The sequence below is a fragment of the Populus euphratica genome, unplaced genomic scaffold, assembly GCF_000495115.2.
Source record: "Populus euphratica unplaced genomic scaffold, PopEup_1.0 scaffold39.1, whole genome shotgun sequence".
Taxonomy (NCBI): Eukaryota; Viridiplantae; Streptophyta; class Magnoliopsida; order Malpighiales; family Salicaceae; genus Populus; species Populus euphratica.
The window spans coordinates 1,041,690-1,067,228 of record NW_011499897.1 but is presented as its reverse complement, the minus strand read 5'-3'; the positions used below and the strand labels follow the sequence as shown (position 1 = coordinate 1,067,228).

At 31.0% G+C, this 25,539-nt stretch overlaps 3 protein-coding genes across 8 annotated transcripts; 1 reads left to right on the top strand and 2 right to left on the bottom strand.

The window, feature by feature from the left end:
• On the top strand, positions 1-1,121 carry LOC105132265 (uncharacterized). The gene has a single exon (XM_011035640.1). It carries the CDS (start codon positions 230-232, stop codon positions 1,061-1,063), a length of 834 nt encoding a protein of 277 aa, XP_011033942.1. The 5' UTR covers positions 1-229; the 3' UTR covers positions 1,064-1,121.
• Positions 1,122-9,268: 8,147 nt separating this feature from the next.
• LOC105132264 (probable WRKY transcription factor 17) lies at positions 9,269-12,111 on the bottom strand. The gene is made up of 3 exons (XM_011035639.1): positions 10,722-12,111; positions 10,264-10,389; positions 9,269-9,767 (listed from the first exon to the last, which is right to left on the bottom strand). Exons 1-3 carry the CDS (start codon positions 11,348-11,350, stop codon positions 9,611-9,613), a joined length of 912 nt encoding a protein of 303 aa, XP_011033941.1. The 5' UTR covers positions 11,351-12,111; the 3' UTR covers positions 9,269-9,610.
• Positions 12,112-19,900: 7,789 nt separating this feature from the next.
• On the bottom strand, positions 19,901-24,887 carry LOC105132262 (uncharacterized). Of its 6 annotated transcripts, none has more exons than XM_011035636.1 (6): positions 24,593-24,887; positions 23,251-23,531; positions 22,772-22,951; positions 21,806-22,361; positions 21,650-21,667; positions 19,901-21,613 (listed from the first exon to the last, which is right to left on the bottom strand). In XM_011035636.1, exons 2-6 carry the CDS (start codon positions 23,401-23,403, stop codon positions 20,355-20,357), a joined length of 2,166 nt encoding a protein of 721 aa, XP_011033938.1. In that variant the 5' UTR covers positions 23,404-23,531; positions 24,593-24,887; the 3' UTR covers positions 19,901-20,354. The 6 variants fall into 6 exon arrangements, with proteins under 6 accessions (XP_011033938.1, XP_011033936.1, XP_011033937.1 ...); XM_011035634.1 differs by adding an exon at positions 24,334-24,481 and having other exon boundaries at positions 19,901-21,667; positions 24,593-24,886; XM_011035635.1 differs by having other exon boundaries at positions 19,901-21,667; positions 23,251-23,441.
• Between the last annotated feature and the right edge of the window lie 652 nt (positions 24,888-25,539).

Sequence of the window (25,539 nt, the reverse complement as noted above, 5' to 3'; positions counted from 1 at the left end):
CTTCCATTTCATTCTTCATATTAGAACACAACGAAACAAAACTCTAGACTTCTGTGGTGAAAGAAAATGAATCCCCAAGCACAACAACACCTCACTCAAAAACTCTAACCCAACAAAATCGACATGGATATAGAAATGAAATAAGAAACCCTCCCTTCTTCTTGTTTTTAATTTTCATTTTTCAAGAGAGAGGATCCAATTGGTTTGCAGGTCGGCTTGTCCTCCTTCAATGGCGAGCGGGTGGATTAAGTCCTTACAATGTAAGTCGAGAGCATTTGATGATGTTTTTAACCCCAACCCGAAACACTTGTTACCCAGCTCCAGTTGCAGAAAAAACTCTTCAAAAATGACTAAAGATGTCATTATTGAAGCCAAAGCCAAGAGATCAAAACCTAAACACCATCTTTTTAATCATAACCAACAAAAACCCACCTCAAACCCCGTTTCGACACCCCCACCACGTCCTCGTTCAACCCGGAACACTGACCCCGTTTTCCCTGCCCTCACCGAGCTGCCTGACGGACATCCTTCAAGAAATGTGGTGGATATCATCTTTCACACCAGTTGGAGCAATAAATCATTCCCGGGTCGAATCGAGATGATTTTCAAAGTGCAAAACGGGCCGAGAACGGTTACCCGCTTTGAAGAATATCGAGAAATTGTTAAAACCCGGGCCGAGCTAACAGGTGGAACGACGCGGGAGGAAAACGCAAGGTGTGTCGCGGATGGAAACGAGATGATGCGGTTTTATTGCTTGGGTCCCGCTGGAGGTGTACATGAAGCGCGTGGTGATGCGTGGGTTTTCCCTGGAGGAAAAGGAGCAAGGGTTTGCACGTTTTCCGGCAGCGGAGGCGCTCATGAGAGCGCTGGTGGTGGTATAGGACGGAGAGCAATGCTTGTCTGTCGGGTCGTAGCAGGTCGGGTTACGAAGCAAGTCGGGTTTGGTTCATTGATTGATGACTGTCGGGTCGGGTTTGACTCGGTGAGTGGGGATAACGGCGAGTTGATGGCATTTGATGGTCGTGCGGTGTTGCCTTGTTTTCTTATTATCTATAAATTGTAAAAATACCTTGGAAATTATTTTCTTTTCATTTATTTTTTGGAAGTGCTTTTCTTTTAAATATAAATCTGGTGCGTTTATCAACCCAAATTTTCTTTCTTGATTTTTAAATTTTGAGCTGTTAATTTTTTTTATTTTTTATGGTGCGGTTATTGTGAGAGAAATTGGTTTGATAAATGCTAATTAACCTACCCACCGTTACTGTTTAAATGTACTAATTGTTATTGATTGCTCAGTAACCTTTCTAGCACATCCTGTTCTTTTTGTAACTTTTTTTTTTTTAATTTATTTTATTCGGAGAGTTTGGTCAAAAAAGAGCAGGGAGTCATTTGTCGTTGTGTGATGATATTGATGTTGATCTGTCACGCTATTCACTCAATATTTTTGTTAGAGCTCCCCCCTCTTAAAAAAAAAATTAGATCGTTTTAATGCATAATTTTAAAAATAAATATAAAATATATTGTTTTAATATATTTTTAAATAAAAATATTTTAAAAAAATCTGCCACCAGATATTATAATGCTAAAAACTATAATGTTAAAACACTATCTAAAGATTTGATAGTTAGTTATTTTCTATTGATTTTTGGCTAAACTAATTTGCACAATGATGACTTAGTGTGTCAAAGAATATGGGAATTATAACGTAATGATAGCAATATTTAAGTGGTGGATTTCTTCTTGTGGTTTTCCTTTGTGAAAAAATAATGGATTCTGTAATTATGATTCTAAATCTTGGCTTTCTAAAGGGGATGATGGTCAAATATTTAGCAATGATTCGATTGGGAAAAGTCATTAACTATTTGGTGTCTTTGTTTTGATTTCAAAAGTTAGATACTTCATACAAGGTTTATGAATTTCAGCTGTAATTTTTTGCACTTTTTTGTCTGTGACATGTATATATATATTAAAGTAGAGGGGTTTTTTTTAATTAGCATAATGATAAAATAAATTTATCAAAATAGCATTGCTAAAAATTTATTTGTGAAAATGGCATAGTTCGTTGAGAGGCGTAAGTCTAGCTTACAGGATCAATTTAATTAAAAGTTTAAGGAATATAGCTTTAACTAGTAAATTTTCTTTACAAATGTAACAATTTTAAATGTCTTAAATTTTAGAGTCATTAAAAATTTATATAATAATTAATTTTAAGATTTTAAAAAATTAATTAAAATATACATAAATGGTCTCAGACACTCACAATTAATTAAAAAAAGAGTTTGCTAGAAACTATTTTCCCTTTATTTCTCTCTTCCCCTTCTTTATGCCATCCTGATCCTCCTTTTCTCGTTCTCTTTCTCTTTTGCAACTATTCTCTTTGTCTCGACAAAACAGCTCTTATAATTTAAGGTATAATCTATCCTTTTTTTTTTATTAGTTTAGGGATTTGTTGATTTTGATTAAATTAATTATAAATTATGTTAATTAACTATAAAGTACATCAATTTAGTTGATAAATTACATTGTTTAGGGAGAAAATTGACGAGTTAGAGTTTCGTTGATTCAAGTTTTGTCTAAAGTATATCATAAATTAGCATTAAGTTTTATTGTGTTATTTCACATAATATATCTTTTGGTATGAGATTATTATATTACTATGGTGTTATTATTGTTGATACAAAAAATAATATCATTTATAATTGAGAAAATAACGATTTTCTTACTACTAAATTAGACATGTTTCTTGCCAAGCTAAGAAAATTAATATGTGGAGGCAATGAGTAAAATTCTTCTAAAAATTGAAGCAGACATTACTCGAAAGTTATAAGCTATTGTATATTTAAATCATCATGTCGGTACGCTCATTTATAGTGATGAAAATTTAAATTCAATGGCTGGGTTGACAATAAAAAATGAATAGCAATTTTTATAGTTCTATTTGAATAATTATAATAGTTCATTCAGGTCCCAAGTCAAACTCAAAAGACCATACATGTATCATAGATAACTAGTACATTTGGGATAGATGGTGATGTAAAGAATCTAGCATTGATCTAAAAAAATTTAGATATAAAAGCTCAGTTAAATATGTCAGCTGCTTCATATTATTATAATTATAATGATTTTAAACCAAATGATGAGAAAAATAATTATCATATTAATAATATAATTTTAAAAAAAGTTAATTGAGCTAATAAGCCCATTCATGAACTCCCTATTCTTGAATTTGAGGATAGTGAGCTTGCTTAAATGATAAACAATGATTGGTTTTAAGTTACATTATATTGTAAAAATTTTTATTCATTTAATATTTTAAAATGAAAAGAAGCAAACAGATGTCTCATCATTAAACTGACTTAGATTTTATTGCTATGCGATATTCACCCTTGTCAAAACCAAAATTATATGTAGGGATTTAAAAAAAATAGTTTTTTTAATTTTTTTTTAATATTTCTAAATGATTTTAATTTTCTGATATAAAAAATAAAATTTTAAAATATATTATTTTAATATATTTTTAAATAAAATATACTTTAAAAAATATATCTCAGATAACTTTTTAAATGGATTCAGATTTCATAATAGAGTACAAGGCTTCACCTGGCAATGCTAACGGGGCCACGAAAATACCACATAATCATGTCACGGGAAAACTCAAATGATAAATCTAAATAGAAATGCCCACAAATTATCTTCTACAATCATTACCTACCCAAAATTGGATTCCCATTTTTGTTGACACTCTCTCTCCTTCTACCAGTAATACTAGACTACAAGTCTCCTCATAGTGGACCAAAAAAACATAAAATTGAAAACTTGAAAAGAAATGACGTGGCATCGACTTACTCGTTGACAAATTCAATTGACATACCCAAAACTTTTTTAAAAAAATCTTAGAATTATGTAAATTTTATTTTTTTGATAAATCAATCAAAAATTGGGTCTTGAAACTGCAATGATTGGATTGTGATCGCATTAGAGGAGGATTTTTTTTCTATTTATGAAGAAAAGTCTCAAAATAAAACTTTTTTTTAAAAAATAATATAAGCTAAAGAATATAAACCTAAAACCTCCTGCAAAAGAGGTGAAGCACAAGCATATCGTCAAACTATAGGTCAAAAGGTCCAAGATGTGAGTTAATTTTTTTTCCAGTTAATTGGAAGTCCTGGTAGGTGTGTTTTTTTGTTCGATAAGTACAAACATATCTTAATATTTTAATATAATATAATATAAACGAACAAGTTTGAATGGTTGTTATACTAAAATATTTTAAGACATAAATAATTTCAAATAAAGTTTGATAAGTTAATTATATTAAATATCTTATTTGATTTTCAAAATTTAAAATTAAGAGCATAAATTTGAATTATCATTCAATATTTTAATAACTAATAGTTAAAATAGTAACTCTTAGAAATAATTATAACTAAAAAAGTTACACTTATTTGTTTATATGTATAGTTTAAATTAAAGAAAATGGAATCATATTTAACATATCATCTTGTTGTAAGAAAGTCCTGTCTTTATATATTGAAACTTATTTGAGGTAAAAGTGCTGTAGTTAAAATAAAGTGTTAATAAAATAATGTATTTGTTAATAGCGATTTAAGAAACTTATTTGATGTTTAAGTAGAAAAATTACTTTCACTCTTTTTTTTTGGAATTCGTAAATTTTGTAATTTTTTTCTTAAAAAATAGAGATGGGAATAAGATTCTCATATTAGAGTTGGGATAAGTTATAATTCTTTAAGTATTAGTGTTTCCATGCCTATTAAGATTTGGGCAATCACATGTTTTAAATGAATTAATGGTTTTATATATTTACGACACTTTTCAGGGGTTTATTTATGCAATTAATACAAAGTTATGACACCGTAACCATACGAATATTTTAACTGGAAACCACCAGCTTCTCTCCTCTCGTTAAGATATAGTAATCAGGCCTCCATTGGAAGAAAAAGAAAATAGCAAAAAATGTCTCCAAACCATATTAGGAGTTTCTTATTGGGTAGATTATACTATGAAAATGATTTTATTTAAAAATAGATAAAAAAATAATTGTAAAGCTAATTGAACGGGTTAAAATTGAAAGTTTAGATTAACCTAATATGTTATCTTAATATTAAAAATAGGTATTACTTTGAAATTTTTATTAAAAGTTAAATCATATTTTATATTAATTGTTCATAAATTTTTTGAGCTTGCTAAATAAAATAAATCATGTCAAAATAACTCTAAGGTAGGTTGAGCCACTTGGTTAGGCCTCTTTTTTTCATCTTTTTTTTTTTTTAAAATTCATCTTTAAATTTTTATTTTTTGATTGAATCATTTTTTATTTTTTTTATTTTATTCTTAAACATGTGGTTTATCTAAAACTTGTCTTCATAATTTGTTTTGGTTTATTTTTTAAGAGATCATTATAGTCTCAAATGAATATTTTAATATTTTATTTTACATTTGTCTATTTTTATTATTATATTATTAAATAAAAAATATTTTAAAAAATAAAATTATTAAATCTAGTATAATTCATGATTTATATTATAAGTTTTGTGGGTTAAATTACAAAGCCCAAATTAATATAACAAATTACCATTTTAATATTAAAATAAAAAAGATGTAAGCCATCCTTTTTATTAGTTATTTGTATTTTTTTATATTTAGCATGTTGACCAAGTTATATTAAAGTAATTTTTATAAAAATTAATTTTAAATTCAAACTAAATAAAAATCTTACTAGATAAGGTTTAAAATTAACATATTGAATATATTTTAATAACAATAATATATCATTACCTAGATTTTTTTTTTTCACGTTGAAATAATTTTTAACCCACATCATAGTGTGGTTAAATAAACTAGTATAAGCATGAGAAAACAAGGTTTAAGTCTTCCAGTCCATATTTAAGAAAGAATATCTCCTCTTTTCTTTACGGGCCATCATCCTGGCCTAAGAAATTTTCATTCATTTCATATTATATTCAAAGGGTGCGTGGAGGACCGAATTTGAATATCATAATATATGTATGCATATATTAGAGGATTTTCAAGAAATATTTTTCTCACGACGTCCCTTTCTTTGAAAACAAAAACCCCACTTGCCGCTTAATTTAACTGCTCCAAAATTACTGAAAAAGGAGGTTCTTGGTCTAGATAAGGCCATATGAAATATATATTTACAGTGCTTGCAGCTTTGTCCCTGTGCTGTTCACCACGACCAGCCAACCAAGCAAGCAAACGGTATGGGCAAGAAGTTTATCATCTCAAATCTCAATAACAATGGGTGTTTATCCGGCGATACATAACTTTGTAATGCACGGAAGAAGGGACATATCTTGATCTACAAGCGTTGCCCTTATACCGTATCACTCTAAATACATCCATGGCAAGTGTTACGTGAGAAGCGAAGCAAAAAACTGGTGGTAAGATTGACCTTGTATTTTAGCAATGGCGACACCTAATTTTGTTGTGATTACAAGAAGACCTAGTCTAGAAATAACTTATTCTCTACTGATGAAAGCGAACAAGAGATAACTTAACTTACACTTGTTTTGTTGGGCATTGAATTTCCTTCCTTTCTACTTAGCTCTATCCTCCAGCTTTGAAGATGTCGAACAATTGCTTCGCTTGGGAGAAAATGAAAGGCAGATAGATGGTGTATGGTCAACATCTTTGATAAACACTTCTAATCCTATTACTGCAATATCAATCTAACACTAGATCTATGGAGCCCTATTATAGAAGCACCTACCTATTTGTTTCCGTAGTTTTATTTAAAGACAGTAACTCCATATCTTACAAAAGTTTCATCAGATGGGTGCTTGGCTATACAATGTAGTTTGTGTTTGATGTTGTAATGGCTTTTGCGGATTGCTGTACCTGAGAAAAAACAAGATAAAAAAATACATATACGAAGAAAAAGATATTGAAAAATTGTTTGGTTTTCAAAACAAGTTATTTAAAAGATGTTAGAAAAAAGACTAAAAAATACATGTATTAAAAATATTATTCGTATCTTAGTGTTCGTAAACACATTTAAAGATTATTTTGAAACTTTACGCAAAACAATAATTATAACAATCGATTTACTCTTCCTTTAACAATGAAATTTTTTGTGTGTATTTAAATTGTTTTGACGTGCAAGATATCAAAGATAAATTAAGGCATGCCCAGCAGCCTTTGGGAGTAGCGTAGTGAACTGCAAAAGCTGCAAATCCCGAATGGTTGAGGAATGGGAAATAAAAAGGATGATTGTCTGAACAGTAGCTGTGTGTGATTGCAAGGTTGAAGATACGCAAGGAAGTAATGGGCATTCGTTACACAGACAAAATTCATAGAATCTGAAGTTTGTATATGAACACCAACCTCTCATCATGCAAGGTTTTTACTCTTCAAGAAACATTCCTGCTTATCCTTCTTCAAAAGTTCGTATATGTGTTAACTTAATTTTATTTTAATTCTTTTAATTCTTGTTTCTTCATTGTATACTCGATCGCATTTAAGAACGATGAAGTCTTTTCTACTAAAAATAATAAAGGAAACAAAAAGAAAAAGGAGAAGGAATAGGTCAGGACATTCTTTTCTATTTTTTTTTTTTTATCAACAGCATAAATTGTAATACGAACACCACCCATGTAACAGCCAGAAAGAACATAAACAAGCAAGCCTTCAACAAGAAATAGGTTTACCAAGTAAATTCGTAGCAGCGCACAGAGCGCCACCAGTGGCAATTTCAATCGGCAACCACCAAAGCACTTTCACCCGATTTGACTGCTCCAACATGCATCACAAGACAATCTCTTCCAGAATATACTCACCCGAAATAACTATTTTTATTTTTTAGTTAAATTTTATTTTTATTTTTATAATTTAATATTAAATTTATTAAAAATGAAATTAAACTTTTTATATTTAATTTTTATAAGTTTCTAGAATTCCACGAACTAAATAATAAATTTAACAAATTAATTAAAATTAATTTAAAATATTGTTTTAATATTTTAAAAAAATTACCACCTTAATTTTTTTAATCAAAATATATTTTTAATGATTATCCATATTATCTTTAAACATGTCATCTCCATTGGATTATATTATGTAAATCTCTATATAGTTAAAATTAACAACACCTTAGATTATTTTTTTATATGACAAGAATAATCTAATCTGCAGCGTAGTTCAATCAACAACATAGTTAAATCTAAATGATTTGGCGTAACAATACTTCTTCCAAATAAAATACAATGTGATAACCCAATTTAAAAAATTTACTTCCATTTTCACTTTCTCCGTTCAAGGAATGTGGGAAATGATAAAAGAAAAGTCTTGATCAACCACTTAGAAGGAGGACATTATAGGTTGGGCCTGAGCATGAACCTGGCACGGCATGCAATATTAGCAAAAGTTTTGGATCCCACTTGGGCCATCCAGGCTTTTAATGAGAGAAGTTTTTCTAGCTAATCTTATTTTTTATTTTTGCTTTTGATTAGTATAAATCAAACCAAATTTCGAAGTGAGACATAAAAGATAGTGGACTTGGTTATAATTTATCCCATGCAATTTATTAAAACAAATCAATTGATCACTATAGTAACAAAAATAATAAAATAGTCCCAGTATTGACCATGCTTAATTTTTTAGTATTTTGTTAAAAAAATCTTTATTTTTCATCAAGTTTTTTCTATTTTTTTTTATTTACATGGGGTGTTCGGGTCAGCTTGCAAGCACCACGACTAATTCCCACGGCCCACTGAATACCCTGCAAACCCAGTAGACATGTAAAATATCACGAGGATGATAGGTGTGCACGTCAGGACTCGAACCCAAATACAGTAAAAGGACTCGAACCCAAATACAGTGAAAGGAGACAAATCCCTTTCACCAGCCCAAGCTTTTTTCTATTTTAATTAGCTCAAAGATAGTGCACAGATTGTGGAAGAAGTATGGACCCATCAGTTTGTCCGTTTGCGGAAAAAATTGTGTTGTGCCAAAGGAATGGTGTTGCCATTTTCATATCTCTTTTAAACTATGAAATTGATTCATTTTCCAAGTCGAAGCAGCAACATTAAACAATTTGCATAAAGCGTCAGATATACAACTAAATTAGCGTCATTAGGAATTTAAAGATTTTTAATCAAAAGACAATCTCCAAGCATTTTATGCTGGATCAGGCCATGTGTTAGCTGAGGTCTGATCTGACGAGGTTGAGCTCCTGGAAAACAAATACTATGCAGGCGGGAGTTAAACAATCAAAATAAGTCTCAAAAGATGAATCTTCATGGTAAATTTCAGTGGGGATATGATTAAACTCCTGGTTCAGCAAGTCTTTCTTTTGAAGTGAAAGATATTTGAAAACCAAACTAGAAAAATTCAGTCGTGCATGAAACAAATAAGCTTTTATTAGAAAACCTTAAAGAGCATGTATACAACCAGACATGAAATCCATTGATGAAGAAGAAGCATATAGCCTAGGAGTTACTAATCGGGAGTCTTGATGGAGTGACAGGATCTTTCTTGAAGGAAACATGGACCAGAAGGATAACCTTAGCTTGCGGGTGCACGAGCAATTCGAGCTTGGAAAATACTGTTGTCCTACGGTTTGATTTTGTTGCTAAATATGAAGCATCATGTTGGGAGATTGAAATGCAATCTTGGAGTGATTGTGTTCCCCTTCATAAGCAACAACTAACATGGTAGGATCCTCCAAGCTTCTTTCTACATGTTTTCTTGCAGGGCATCCCCTCCTCCTGCTGCATTTATAGTAGCTCCTTTGAAACCAAAGAACGAATTAAAGAGATGTTAATAAGCAATATTACTAGTCTAGGTAGCTTTACTCTTAGATGGACAGGTTAGTGTCGAAAGGTTGTGCTCGGTAATGAAGATTACAAAAACCAAATTGCAAATGTACCAAGTAAACTCTGAAGCTTATGAATCTTGACTACAAGTACGGTTTTTGACTGGGACATTGACTCGGGGGCAAAAAGAAGTAAACAATAATAATTTGTCTCAATGCTTCATAAATCACACAGATGATAAGCATGAGCAGGATGATGAGTTAGTCTGGTGTGTCCTGTTTGATTCTATATTGTGTTTTATTGGGTAGACGAATGCACAGAAAGAACGAATTTGAAGTTCTACACAACTATATCAAGTTACTTTCTGTTGCTATCAAGGAGAGGAAATAAAAACCTATAAAGCTTGCCTCTCCCAGCAACAAAAGAGAATTGACAGGAGACAATGCCAGGACTCAAGATGGAAAAATACCTGGGATATGGAGATCCTTTTATTGGCTTCTGTCCATATTTTCTCCAGGAGTGATCATCGGGAGGTATGTCAGCTAGTTTAGTGCTTAAAGCAGGAACCTTAATAATTTTCTTGATCCTCGATTTCCTATAGGTAATAAATGAAAGATGGGATTAAAAGCAAGAAATTAACATAAAATCATCCAGCAGATATGGAGTTGGTCGAGGCAACCGAAATTAAAGCGATCACGGCATTATTAATACCAAGATTTCGTCAACTGCAGATGGAAATATTTTGATTCTTGAAAAATAAAGTAAAAAAAAAAATTACCGCAAAAGACGATATCATAGGCATCAATCAGCAAGACAAGTTAAAGCCTGCTAAAGAATCTCTCCCGATATCACAATGGAAAAGTTTCCTCAGGGTTAAGTAAAATAAATTTGAGTCAAATCTGAAGAAACAAATTAGGTATGACTTGCCTTCGCTTTGAGCAGTGACATCCACCGGTTGAGGCAAGGCATTTAGCACTAGTCTCTTCACTCTTGCTCTTGGAAACTATGGAGTCATCTTGAGAAGGTAGACCTTCTGATGATGAATGATGAATTATCCTGCCACTTCCATCCGAATTTAAAAAATATGCGCTTGTCTGTAAGGGAGAATGGTTCACCCCCATGATCAAATTATTTTTGACATCGACGTTGTCTTCAGACTTCTTCTGTTTTTCCCTGTACAAGTTGAGAGTATTGACATGGGTCAAAGAAGTAGTTGACAGAATACTCTGAAGAGGGAATAGCTCTCTATTGGGTTGAGAAAAGTTGTTGTCAGAACTTTTAGACACAGAGTTGGGACTATCCATCAGTTCAACTGGGTTTATGTCATGGGCATGTGGTAAAGGGCCTTTCCTGATCCTCTTACAATCTGACTGCGCTGAATCGTCAAGGATTCTAACTAAATTTCTGAATTCATTAACTGCATCTTGAGCAATCAGGCTTGCTTCCTGGATGCTTCTTTTCTGATTTTTATCAGAAATACAGCTAAACAGATTATAAGCATGTCTGAAACTACTTTGAGCAACCTCATGAATTTTGAAATCCCATCTTGGAGTCATTGAAACACAAACAGCTGAAGCTTCCTTCGTGTTCAGTCTGGAGTTTACACGCTACGCTGACAACCTGGTATCGGAACTACCTGATAGAAGGCCTTGTCTAGGTTTAGATAGTGAGAGTCAAACAACCATGAATGACCAGATAATCCACGATCTTAAAGGAGAAACTATATTTTTCTAATAGCAGGCGAACCACAAGCAATTAACTGAACAAACTGTTCAAAACCAAGCAATGAAGATACCTCCTTCTTCATCCTCTCTCTCTCTCTCTCTCTCTCTTTCTCTCCATCCTCTCTCTCTCTCTGTTTTTTATGTACGCAACTGATAAGCAAAACGATAGCTTGGGTTACGGAATCCCTCTAATCAATAAATAAGTTCGAAAAAATTGAGACAAAGGGAAGAAAGATCAGGAAGATTTTTTTAAGAAGAAGGAGAAGAAGAAGAAGAAGAAAACGTTGGAGTAGAAACAAAGGTGACTGTCATTGCATTCTCAAGTGGCTTTGTGCCGGCTTTCTGTATCATTTAGTAATGTTGATAAAATAATGCTGCAAAACTCCGTAAAAATCATTAAAAAGACAAATTTCTCATCATTTACAGGTGATGCTTCTCCACTCCAAATCCCAGCTCTAGCATCACATCCATGACGTTGAAGTTACAAATGTGATCAGGGTATTCACACAGATTAATCAAGAACCCACAAGTTTTCAGGATGAAACATCTTATTACATGAGAATAATGCAAATGAAAAACAATCAAACACGTAATTAATATGCTTTCTTATTTTTTTCTTGGTGAATAACAAACATATAATGTTTATCCCTGTATTTTTTTAATATTTTTCATTTGTCATTTTCTTAAAGAGTTAGCATATCCGCGTCTGATTATATTTACTTTGAATAAATATACGTGCGCCGTGTGTGTGTGTTGTCTATATGGTAGATGACTAGTTCCACCGGGGGCTGAATTAAAAGGGGTTTTTTTATATCTTAAAAATTAGAGAAAGTATAGGAGTTGTGAACCGGTTTTCTATAATCATTTTTCTTCAATGGCGAACTGAAAAGTTAATGTGAGAGTTTAATAAAATAAAATTGTATGGCAATTAAAAAATATTTATGAATGCATTTTAATGATATTGTACCACCAAGAGCTCATTAATTTTTTATATTTAATTATATAACAATAATATTATTTTTTAAGAAAAATAATAATTTAAATTTAATCAAAGAAAAATAATTTTTTAGTATAATTCTTTCTTTTTTTACTAATATATTCTTTAATATATATATATATATATATATATTTTGGGCTATGTTATTAATTCAATAAAAAATAATAAAAGAAACAGAATAAAAAAATAAACGATTTAAATAAGGATAAAAGAGGCATATTTTTAATTAAAACCCCTTCATGATTTTTTTTATATTTTTTAGCAAAAAAAATATTTTTTAAAATGAAAGCTTATAAAAACTATAAAAGCAAGCTTTAATAACAAAATAAAACGAATTATATTTTGATAATTTTGATGTGAATATATTAAAAAAATAAGAAAAATAAGAATAACATATTGTGGTGCACTGCCATGAAAAAGTTTTTGAAATATATTTTTAATTAATTATATGATAATATAAAAGACATTCATAATAAAGACAACGAATAAAATCAGGGAGAAAAATATTTTTTTTAAAATGCTCTTTTTTAATTCATGTAATAATTTTTTGTCAACAAAAGAAATATTATAAGAAGTATAGTTCATGTAAAAGGTAACAACAATCCAAATAAAAATATTCATGAAAACTATAATAATTAAACTGTTTTTTCATTAACTATTCATGATCATAAACTTAGAAAAAGTCTGCACAGGTTAACATATATAATTAACAAAATAATTGTTAACATTATAAAATAAATATCAAATTGAATGGTATCTAATGAAATGATATCTTAAATATAATTTAAATTATTTTCCAATAATGAGTTTTGATTAAGATTTAGAAAAGAAATAATAATAAAAAATTAATTACAAAGGGCTTAAAAAAGAGCTTCTTAATATTATAAAAATAGTACAATCTTATTTTTTAAAAACAATTCAGATTTGAATGGTATTTAATAGAATAGTATACTAAATATTATTTTAATTATTTTATTTCAATACTTTTAATTAAAATTTTAATAAATAAATAAAAGCTTTACATGAGAGTCTAGAAATCTAGGTGTGACAAACTCCCAGCCTCAAAAATAGAGAGGGTTAGGTAATTGTGCGTGGATGTGTAAGGCTGAGCCCACACCTCTGACCCTCTTTTATGTTAAATTTCTTTTTTTTTTAAAAAAAAAAAAACAAACAAACAAAAAAGATGACGCATCATGTCTAGTAATTTTCAGCCACTTTAAATGATTAAAAAGTCAGGGTTGAATCCTAAAAACACATTTTCAATTATATTTTTATTTAAAAAAACTTAATAAAACCTTTAAAGACATCAATAAATTTATTTTTAACATTAAATTAGATTTTAATAGGTTAAAAAATAAATAATTAATTTGAATAGAAAATATCTCAAAGCTTGATTTACTTTTTCATAAAAGATGAATGATAAAAAAAAAAACTTTCATTAACACTATTCTTATCAAATAAAACATATTACGTTTTTTCATGTTTTATAAATAAAATAAAGTTTGAATTAAATTTAAAAATTTAAAAATTATAGGGACAAAAAAAAGTTAGCCAAGGATATATATAGACTAAAACGTATTTTTTCATGTGAATTTGAGAAAGGCAATTTTTTTTTTGATTGTCAATTGGATCTCTTTTCTTTTTTATGTCTTTACTGTACAAATTCAAACTATATTTTATTAAAACGGCTTCCAATCAAAGTATGAAACTGTTCAAACTATATACTAAAACGGCTTCCAATCAAAGTATGAAACTAATCAAAACTTCAAAATTTTTAAGAATATGCAAATAAAAGAAACAACTTTCCAAACACTTATCAGATACAATCGAAAAAATTCGATGCATATATATATATATATATATATATAAGCTCATGTAAAGCGAAACCATTGCTATGCTTTTTTATAAATAAAACAAAAATCATTCCACTGTACATGTGGGTTGCGGGACAGGCACAAAGAGATTCAAATATTTAGGTGAAAGTTTTTGGCTGTATGTGGCCTTGTTCCACTTGCCCACGATTCTAATCCACTAGCCAGCCAGCTAGCCAGCCAGCCATTGCAATGGCAGTCACTTTCATTCAAGAACTTGGACCACTAGCTAGCATATATCCTTTTTGGGTTCATCATTGAAGCATGCTTCTTCCCAAAGGATGGCTTTTAGTGACTTCATCTTCACTCCTCCTATTAATTAGTGCAGTTTTTATTTCCCGTCGCAATAAATAATCCATATCAGATAAGCACATATTTCACAGAAATCTTACCTCCATGGTGCTCGGGCATGGCCTTAGATATCAAGAATCACCCCATCATTGCTGATAGTACTCGAAGGGATACTCCATCAAGTTCTCAGTCAAAAGATCATATGGCTGGAAACAACTGCGCTCGCTAAAGATATTGTGATCCATTCAAACTGATTTGCTGTGTTGCTTTTCTGAGTCGAAGCTTTGGCCTTACTTGTGCAGTTGCCTAGTTGCTGCTTCCTGAACTGGCAAGTGAAAGTCATAGCATTGATACTTGCATTTTGCCAGCTAAAAATCAACCTCAATCTCTTACCATGAGTGTTTTGTTAATTATGTTAGTGTTTACGATTTCTTTGATTAAAATTTTGTCAAAATTATGTGTCATGATTAATTTACAATATTGATAAATTAAGGTTGAGTATTATTGTGTTTTTACATAAAAAGTATATGATTGTTATGCTTTTATGATGGTAATATTGTCAATGTTGATAATTGTATTACTTAAAATTAAAAAAAAATAACAAACTTTTAATTACAAGATTAAACATGCCATTTAGCTAAAAAAATTTACATTTGGTTGAATTGGGTGGGATTTAGAATAATTAAAGTTAATATGGCACCATAAATTATAGATATGAAAGATCAGTTGTGGATGATAGCTATTTTATGTTATTAAAGAAAATCTAAACCAAGTGATGACAAATATAATTTGTCATGTTGACGTAATTGAAGAAAATGATGTAATTAAGTAACTAAGTCCATTAATGGGAACCTGCATTCTTAAATTTGAGGATGTGAGGGGGTATGTTTAAATGAAATGTAATGACCATATAAATTCAAGCTTATCAAGTAATGAATTAGAGGTTTAATAAAAATTAGAGACAAGTTTAAATGCATCATTGTAGTTAAATGATCTTATATATAAAAAAAAAACATTACAATATAATATATAATGTTCAACTTAAGTTGATATGCAGAAGCAATGTACTCATGAATTAATTTGTAAATGGTATTTACTTAGAAGTATCATCAGAGATTGAATTTATTTAAAATTTTAAAATTAAAATGATTACACATATTGAAACCCATTTATTTTGCAAGACTACCATCAAATTAAGTTAGATCTTATTATTTAAATGATATTGATAATTGTGAAAACCAATATAAATATGGAAATTATAAATATTCAAGCTACTATACATAGGAATTAGGAGCATGATGTCTTATATTACAAGATATGGATAGTTAAATAAAAAAATATTAGAGCAATTATTTGGTATGTATGAAAGTCTTTTCAAATACTGCATAGAATTCTATTAGTTATCAAAGAATCATATCCGATTATAGTTTTTAAAAAAGATCATAAAATAGTTAATGATAATAAAACAATATTTAAAAGAGTATTACATATATTTGAGTCTTTAATTAATGAATTTTATTAATGCTTTTCTCTTATTAGTATCGATAAAACTTACCTATAATAAAAAAGTACAAGACCAAGGTATAATTAATGAGTTTTATTAATGTTTTCCTCTCATTAATATTGATAAAACTCATCTACATGAGAAGTACATGATCAATATGTTGATTGCAATTACTTATAACACAAAGTAGTGAGGTTTACTATATTTTTATGCTATAGTTAAAAAAAAAAGAATAATAACTGAATATGATTTTTATATTTACTTAGTCAATATATGCTACTGAATATGGTTTTTATATTTACTTAGTCAATATATGCTATTAGTAGCTATACTAAATTATGTATAATAAAAATAAATATGTGACAATTAAGAATTTAATTGCACAGATATTTTATGAGCCAATTAGGTATCATTGTTATTTTTCTAGCACTTTGTCAAGAACTTCAACACCAAGTTAAAAAATATTGTCTTGAAAAATATGCTATATTATATATATAAAGAACCTTTAATTGAGGAATTTGATATATTTTTTGCTAATATAATTGAGACAAATGATGAGATAAAAGAATAGTTAAAAGTTGAACTTTAAGAAAGACGAGTAGGTCATTATTATGACAATATAACTACTAATTTGTCAAAAAATTGTAATAATATATTGGAAAGTGTTCGTGGCTTTCTTTTCATATACTGAAAGGTGTTCATTGGAATCTTCACATCTATCATATAAGAAGCTAGCAGAATATTTTGAAACAAGGAGGTAACTCTCAATCAGAGCTCCTTAATACACACATATATTAAATACGAAAGTGTACTAACTTTATGACTTATCATGCTAGATGGTACAAGTATAATATTTATTATAAATCCTATCTATTTTCACAAGTTCTACTAAGACAAGTTAGATGCATAAAAGCCTTACAGGTATGCATTACAAAATTATTTTTATTTGTTATTTGTAACATTATTTTTAGGTGTTAAATCGCTTTCTAATTTTTTTTAAGAGGTCATATGAGCTTCTCTAATGTGTTGGGAGGAAGATGATTAATGGCTACTAGTGGTCTTAATGTGCTGTTTTGATATTGTTGAGATACAGTACTCTAATTAGGTAATGCGGTAGTTTAAATTGTCTCAATACATCCTTAATTATGTTGATACAAGTGATGAATTATATATTATCGATCATCAAGATAAAATAGAAGACATTTGGTTGCTGATCTATTCAACTTCTTTAAATATTTAGCATGCAAGGAGAAATTTCATATATTTATAGAGTGACACTCGACAATTGATTTAGAGAGCTATATAAGATAATATATGAGCATAACACATGTTTATTTAATCAATATAGTTGCATTTTCCAAGACATTTATGTGATTGAATGCATTAGAAGTCCTTTTTTGATTTAAAATCAATCAGTATAAATTAGATTTTTTATATAACATTTATTAAATATCTTGCTTATATATTATAGATTACAATGATAGTTTTTTATATACATATTAGATGCATTATTTAATACGGGAAGCTCAGAAAGTCGTTGTTATGCTCCATGAAATAGTCAATGAGATAGGATGTATCATGACCAAAACTATATTTTTTTTGTGCTGTTATGGACTTCAAAAAGTTAGGGAGATTGATCATCTCGGAATAATATTAATAGATGATGATTGTATTTTTCATGAACAATGATATTTAGCTGGGGAGGCAGGCTCATTTATGAACGATTTAGATCTGTTTATAAATTGAGATGATTGTGATACTAACTCATTCATAACTAAGGATAACTTTTAAATGTAGTTAAATAATATACTTGAATTTATGAAAATTGATTTTATTTAATTATAAATTTAATTAAAATTAAATTAAATTAAGTTAAATGTTATGTAAATTATTTATCTTATTTGAATTATGAATTGTTGAATTGATTTTTTTTTTGTGATTGTTAATTTTTTAAAATTAAATTGTATATAATATCTATTACTGTGAGTTCTGAATATTATATTTGATTTTCCAATATGTGTTATTCTTCTAATTAAACTTATAATGCTTTATATCAACAATATTTCATTGTTACAGTACTGCTTTGAAAAGAAAAAAAATCTTCAGCCTAATGACATTTGAGCCTGCTTCTCTATTCTCTAACGAGACCTTGACAGGTGTGTAACTTGTGATAACTTGACATGCCAATTACGCTAATGTAGTTTGTTCGCAAGCATTTGCATTGGTCGAGCAGCCATAGCTAGAAATTTGCTATGGCCCGTTTATGGCTGCAAGTTGGGCTGGTTCAACTTTTACTCCGAAAAAATCCAGCTAGGACAAGAACATATGTTTGCTGGTAACAATAGCCAGAAAGTTGGGCTGGATGTTTTCACACCCCGTAGCATGCCCACGATTGGTAACAATAAGGGATCATACAATTAAGATGATGATGGTTAAAATCACAAGTTAAATTGAAAAATCATAAGATAATATGTATTTAACATATTAAATTGGATTAAAAACTTAAAACTAGTAAAATTATACTTAACTCATGCAAAATTGATAAAATTAATAAACTTGATTTGATTTTTCAAATTTATTAAATTTATAATATGAACTAAGTTAAGTCTAAATTTCATTTTAAAATGTATTTTGGCTAATTTTGTAAGATTAAGCATATATTTTAAATTTTATATTGAATAAAACTAAAATTTTACAGAAAAATATTATATACATAAAAATATATTGTGATAAATTTTCAGGTCAAATGAAGTTAAGGAAAATAATATTTTCAAATGGTTAAATTTAATAAACTAATATTGTCAAATATATCAAACACTACATTCATATGCTGTTTGGAACATATTTAGAGTTACTGGTGGAATTTTATTATGATTAAAGTTGGGATAAAAATTAGATATATAAAATTGTCCAACTATATATCATAGGCCCAATGATTTATTAAAACAAGAAAAAACAACATGTTTGAAAATAGGAAAAAATGTCATGTTTGAAATTAGAACTCAAATCTACTAAGAATATACAAAAATTAGATATTTAGGTTACAAGAAAGAATTTTAACATGAAGATTTTTTTATTATTTTATTAATGAATTTATTTAATTTGAATTTGAGTTTTTTCTAGCACATCAGACATTGTTTAAAGATTTATTTTATTATTTAATTTATATTAGTTAATTACTAATTTAAATTCAATAGCTTGTAACTTTAAAGAGATCTATCAAGACTTATTATGATGGGAATAACTTGTCATTAAGTTAATGTGTGTTTTCTACCTTTCAGTAATTCTCGTGTACTGAGAAATTTTATTATGAGACTTTTAATTTTTTCATGTCATTAATTTATTAATTCATCTTATCTATTTTTTTTATTTAGATCACTTATTAATTATAATATTATTGATATATTTTATTAGATTATTATTGACTTATTTTATCATATTTTAATATAATTTAATTTCTTGACTAGAATTATTAATATTTAATTAGTTATAAAAAATCACTTGTAATTTTATTCAAATTTATATTGTATTTTTTATATCATGGAATTTTTTTTATTTTTTGAAACCTTCCATACAACTACAAGAAATCATTGATTAAATTATCAAGATGACCGCTGTTCCTGTCACCGATCGCATGCCCCGCTTCTCAAAGTAAATTGTCTGGGAGAAAATGTTTTTGTGGGGGATACCAGCATGGAATCCATATAGCGCACGAGTCGTGAAAGTACAGAAGCTAATCATTATAATGTGGCACTTGCTGCACTGCTCAAAATGGAACAACTTCTAAAATTCGATGTCATTCATCGAATAGGGCGTGTTAACACATACAACAGCAGTAGCCTTGCCAAGCAGCAAACTTTTCTGTCAGCCAACTTCTCTTGCTATTAGTAAAGAAGCAAAATATCAATTTTCTCACTTGGTGCCATCATCAAGGGAAACAAAGATGAAAAAGTGAGAGAAAGAGAAGCTTTGAACGTGCCAAAAGATAGGTATGGTGAAGGAAAACATTGCTCTAAGAATGGAACAAAATAGGATGACCAACCATCCATTTTAAGTAATGCGTTCTGTTTCTAAAGCTAGGAAATGAGATCGAACTATATGTGCTGCTATTTATTGAAAGATGTTCTGTAGATCTAGAACGGATGTGATTAGATATCAGGCTCTTAATGACTTCTACTTGAACCTCAATGAACAATTTCTCTGTCCACAATAATTGAGTCTTGACCGTCTACTTCTCAACGGTGGAGACCTGTTCTCTCCATTTCTTGCCATCTTGCCGCTGATTTTGCGGTATTCTCTTGATCTTAAAACTCCCTCAATAATGTTTATATCTTCATGAATTTCATGTCTTGAAAGAGATGCCAGAGCAGGCAGTATCTCCTTCTGGAAATCTTTCATTCTCCTTCCCCGTCTCAACTTTGAGGCACTATCTTTTCTCTCCACATCATTTACTTCATATGGCTTTGATGTCACGGAATTTTCATCCACATTGCTCTCCGTTAGATCCACAACTATTAATTCAAAAGAATCGCAAGTATACTGGGGCTCCTCTCTAGTCTCATTTCTGATTTCTTTGGCAGAAGAATCTTGATAGGAAACTGAATTCTCCAAAGACAAATTTATAAGTGATTGAGCTGCTCTTTTCATCAAACCATCCACTTCGGCTGATTCTTCTTTCTTGTGGTAGCATTCATTCTTCAAATCACAACTGTTGGAAGTTCTTAGGTCATTCTCATCTGATGAGGCATCAGCAACTTGTGACTCTAAGTGGCTTTTCAAATCAGTGCCCACATCACCAGACACATTGCCACATTGCGCTGTCTTTCCACTGCTTGAATCATTATCATAAATGCCAGACTTGCATGAAACAGGAGATTGATTTCCATGTCTATCATTTTGAGACTGATATACACATGAAAAGATGGCGTCTTCCACTTGGCTCTTCTCAGAGGTCAGTTCTATAGCAGCTAAACGCATTTGATTTAAATCATGTAGAAGGCCATTTGCAAGTTTTGCCTTCAGCACAACATTATCATTCTTATGGTCGCTACTGCAGCTGCCATTGTCTACAAAAATGTCTACTGGGGAGCTGGCCGTGGGCTCTGGCCCTGTAAGGTTCACTACCCTACCGCTTATTCCATTATGCTTGGAACTTCTAGTCCAAACATCCGTGCTCCGAGTTGTGCTTTTTAAATCTACTTCAGCAGCATGAAGGATGTCAGAAATTTCATTTGAACAGCTGTTGACTCGTTTCTCCCAAGAAGTGGTTGGGCAAGTTTCTTCCGGCATGCTCCCAATAACTACTGCAGATACACCTGCTGAGCTCGCTGGTGATGGATGGGCCAATAGAGGATCATTTGAGAAACATGACCGGTCATCAAGGTAAACTTTGTTGAGGTCCAAATCAGCTTTTAGATGTGAAGTGGACTGTTGAATTTTGGTGGAAAGATTATTAAACAGGATATCATCATGTAACTCCATAATTCCTGCTTGCAAGAACAATAAAAGAAGCTAATTATGATGGTGGCTAACCATATACCTAAATTGCACAAGATCAAAATCCTGAAACACACATTCATGGATAAAAAATACTACATCGACTTCCAAGTAGTGATTATTAGTACCTTCATTCGAAGAGGTCTGCTCTCGGCAGCATTCATTATGTTCTTGAAAAGTGCTGCTGTCTGCAATCTCAACAGATGGATCTTTCTTTCCTCTAGTTGAGAAGATTAAGTTGGAGAAGGCGGAAACTACTGACTTGTGCTTGCCTGGGGAATAAGCTTTTGAAGCAGCACCGCCAACAGAAGGTGTGCATTTTGCATGATCATCTGATATCATCTCATCTGATTCCAAATCAATCACAGAACAGTACTGATGAGTTTTCTTATCAAACCAAGTCCTCAATGCACCTTCTGTTCTTCTATAGTCAACTCCAGTGGTCAGGGAAAGCTTAAACTCCTCAGCACCTGAAGAGTAATTAGCAGAGAGAGGACACTTAAAGTCTATGGGTTCTTTTAAGCAATGATTCCAAGCATGTCCTATGCTTGGGAGATCCTCCTCGACATGGTTTATGAATTCATTAGCAGAGAGCTGAAGATCAAGAGGCCTCTGCTTAAGCCTATAAGATGCATCTTCGCACCCATCTAACAACTCCTCCCTTGTGGAAGGTGTTGAGACCACCTGAAAGACAAGATTCTTGCATTAGCATAACAAAAAGCGTGTATGATGATTGTTTTAAAGCTATCTAGTGAAGTTTTCCATGGAAAGATATAATACATGATACACCAGTTGTTGATGATACAACAACCACTTGCCTTTTCTGAAGGACCAAAAAGCCTCATTCTAACCAAATTAAAGCAGGAAGCCATTGAAAGGAATTAAGAGTAGGTCTCTACTAACTGAATTACCAACATTTTTGTCATTGCTATAGGTTGGACTTTCAAATGGCATGCCCTAGAAGACTTGAGCTTGTGCCACAAAAACACGAGAAAAAGAGCCTCAAAACCATGATTGAAAAAAAAAAAAAACCCTCCTCTCCTGCGTTAAGGATCACTTTTAAGATCAAGCTCATAGTCGGAGGCTTCATTTACCTTGGAAAATGAGGAAATTCCTGTTTCTTTCACCAGCGGTTCTACTCTTGTAGGATTAGCAAAAGGTGGTAAAAATGATTGCACATTTGCATCCCATGAATTGTATGCACCACATCCCTTACAATCAAGATTCTTCATTAGTGACTTCTGTGTCTTATATAACTGATGGAGTTCATGGACCTAAAGAAATACAAGTAAAATAAAGATAAGAGTATTGTGGCAAAACCATGGTTTTGCAAACACGTAAACTTCTATGTTTTATGCCATCAACCATGACCTTATGATTCACCCATAAGATAAACCATATTAAGCAAGTGCAATCCAAAATCTCAGAGCCCAGCTTAGTTTTAGTATGACCGAGTACTTCAAGCTACATATGACAGAAGTGACCCAACATTCTGACCAAACTCAAAGGAATCATATGATATCAGATTTAGCTAAAAACATATTATGATGTATGTTGAATGTTGAGGTCAAACCTGAGTCCTAAATATAACCTCCTGCTTGAGAATTGTCTTCTTTATAACTTCTTTAAATGAATCTGCGTATAGCCGTACAGAGTTCAGATCTAAATCTCCTTGCATCAACATCCCCTTGCTTGGATTGAACAAGTCCATCACATCACGAATCATATCCTAAGCTGCATTTTGTGATCATTTGTCTCCAAAATCTATATTCCATCCAGTAAATTCAAAATAAAATTTCTAGTTATGAGATGGGCAGCACCGATAAGAACCAAGAAATCACCCATTCACCATCCCTACATTTTCAAAAGAATTGCTAGTTATAAGATGCCCAGCATCGATCAATGAACCGGCAATTCTATGACAGTCTATGCGGCACCAATGAAATAAGCTTTTCCCTGCTTAAAGCACTAGCAAAATCATATGAATACTAAGGAGCACTAATCATGCACATGAAAAAAAAACCTCCAGAGAAGCTATTTACACGTCAACTGAGAAACGAAGTACAAATCAGCAGCATGCCGACCACTGAAATCATCACCATAGCCATTCACATCCTTGCAGGGTCACGAACTCTGTTTTCAGCGCCCAGATGTAACAGTACCACCAACACTTATGCATGTCCCACACAAAGCAAAATATGATCTGACTCGCTCTATAGTTAACTCTTCCAGCACTATTCGGTAGCAGAAAAAGTTCAATGCATAGAAGCCAATGCATACATGGACATGAAATTTGGCCAATAAGAACCCAGATATGGCTTAACAAAGAACACAAATTCCATGATCACATGGATAACAATGCTTTCTCAAATTTCCCATTCACAAAGCCAGCCCCAAATGGTTCCCAAAGACCTCCAGCAACAAAAGAAAGTAGCCTCATTTTTTCAAGCCACAAGAAATGACTCTGATGCCTTCACAGCCAATCAAAATTTTAAGCCTTTATATGATGAGACTCATACACACTACAAACTAAGCCAGTTCTCAAACAAAAAAAGAAAAAAAGGAAAGAGAAACGAAACCAAGCCCTGATAATTTGCATTAATGACATGGGATTTGCATATTAACAACGGAAAAACTTCGCTAATGATTAACGAACCAAGTAGAAGCTCAACATGTATTCTTTTGGCATGTAAAGTTTATATCTTGCAAACATTTTGGCACGAGTTATACAAGGACATTCAACAGATCAAAACTCCACTTCATATCCAGCCCATACACAATAAAACACTGTTATAGTAACCCACCTAGAAAAAAAAAACCCAAACAATACACAACAAAAACATGTTATCAACAACAATGAAACTCAAATCCCAAAATGATGTAAGAAAAGAAAAAACAGAAGGAAAAGAGAGTACCATGAAGCAAAGAACCCATGATCTTCAACTTCTTCTTTAGAAGCCCACATGGCAAAGAAAAGAATGTAAAAACCAAACAAAACCCATCACGAAAGACAAGTAAAAAAGAAAGGGAATCAGATCAAAGAGAACCCAATGAGAGAGAGAAATTATCTCTCTCCCTGAATATAACGAGAGAAGGAGGGAGAGACTAGAATTGAGCTACTAATATAGTTAACAGTGAGGGTAGTGTTGCTGTAGTATCATTTCTTTTTATGGGTTAACTTTCTGTCTCTTTCTTTCTTTGCCTGCTCTGTTTTGTGATTCCATCCCTCTCTCTCTCTCTCTCTCTCTTATGCCAATGAGATTTTTGGTTTTTAAAAGGCATGATTGTAACCGAATTATAATTCAATTTCACTAATAATTTATTATAGTTTTTATATTTATAAAAAATATTAAACTACATGGTTAAATTTAATTATATTATTCAGAATATCTATAAAATTAAACTGAATTAGCAATTTTAATTATTTTATCCTTAGCTTATACTATGGGGCTAGAAAATTATTTATTGATATTTTATATTACAAAATATCTGTTTAGTTGTCTTTTCAACGCTTTTGAAAGAACACACCCCTTGACAATGAAGCTAATTCTTTAAACAAAATCAGGGAAAAGCTCAAATAACAATTTTCTTTTGTATTTATTTACACAGGAGGTATTGTCTTCTTCAAGAAAATGGCAGTTCACTGCACACAAAACCGTCAAGCTAGGTGAAAATGATAATTAATAGCCTCGTTAAAATTAACACTGAAAATGCTACAGGGAATAAAAGCGGACAGTTTTCATTACACAAACCCTGTATCCAACCGAACATGAGCAGTACAAGCATGATGGCATTTTCGAGCAAAAGCAAAATTATTCCCCTAAAAGCCGATATCCAAGCAATCCTCTCTTTAAAACGCAAG

What these genes read in the sequence shown, in the direction of transcription:
- LOC105132265 (XM_011035640.1), top strand. Translation starts at nt 230, where the DNA reads ATGGCGAGCGGGTGGATTAAGTCCTTACAATGTAAGTCGAGAGCATTT.
- LOC105132264 (XM_011035639.1), bottom strand. Translation starts at nt 11,350, where the DNA reads ATGACTCCAAGATGGGATTTCAAAATTCATGAGGTTGCTCAAAGTAGT. An exon ending in TGTCACTGCTCAAAGCGAAG is followed by an intron (nt 10,390 to 10,721) that starts GCAAGTCATACC and finishes TATTACCTATAG; the next exon opens with GAAATCGAGGATCAAGAAAA. An exon ending in AAAGGATCTCCATATCCCAG is followed by an intron (nt 9,768 to 10,263) that starts GTATTTTTCCAT and finishes TTGGTTTCAAAG; the next exon opens with GAGCTACTATAAATGCAGCA.
- LOC105132262 (XM_011035635.1), bottom strand. Translation starts at nt 23,403, where the DNA reads ATGATTCGTGATGTGATGGACTTGTTCAATCCAAGCAAGGGGATGTTG. An exon ending in AGGTTATATTTAGGACTCAG is followed by an intron (nt 22,952 to 23,250) that starts GTTTGACCTCAA and finishes GTATTTCTTTAG; the next exon opens with GTCCATGAACTCCATCAGTT. An exon ending in GAATTTCCTCATTTTCCAAG is followed by an intron (nt 22,362 to 22,771) that starts GTAAATGAAGCC and finishes CTTGTCTTTCAG; the next exon opens with GTGGTCTCAACACCTTCCAC.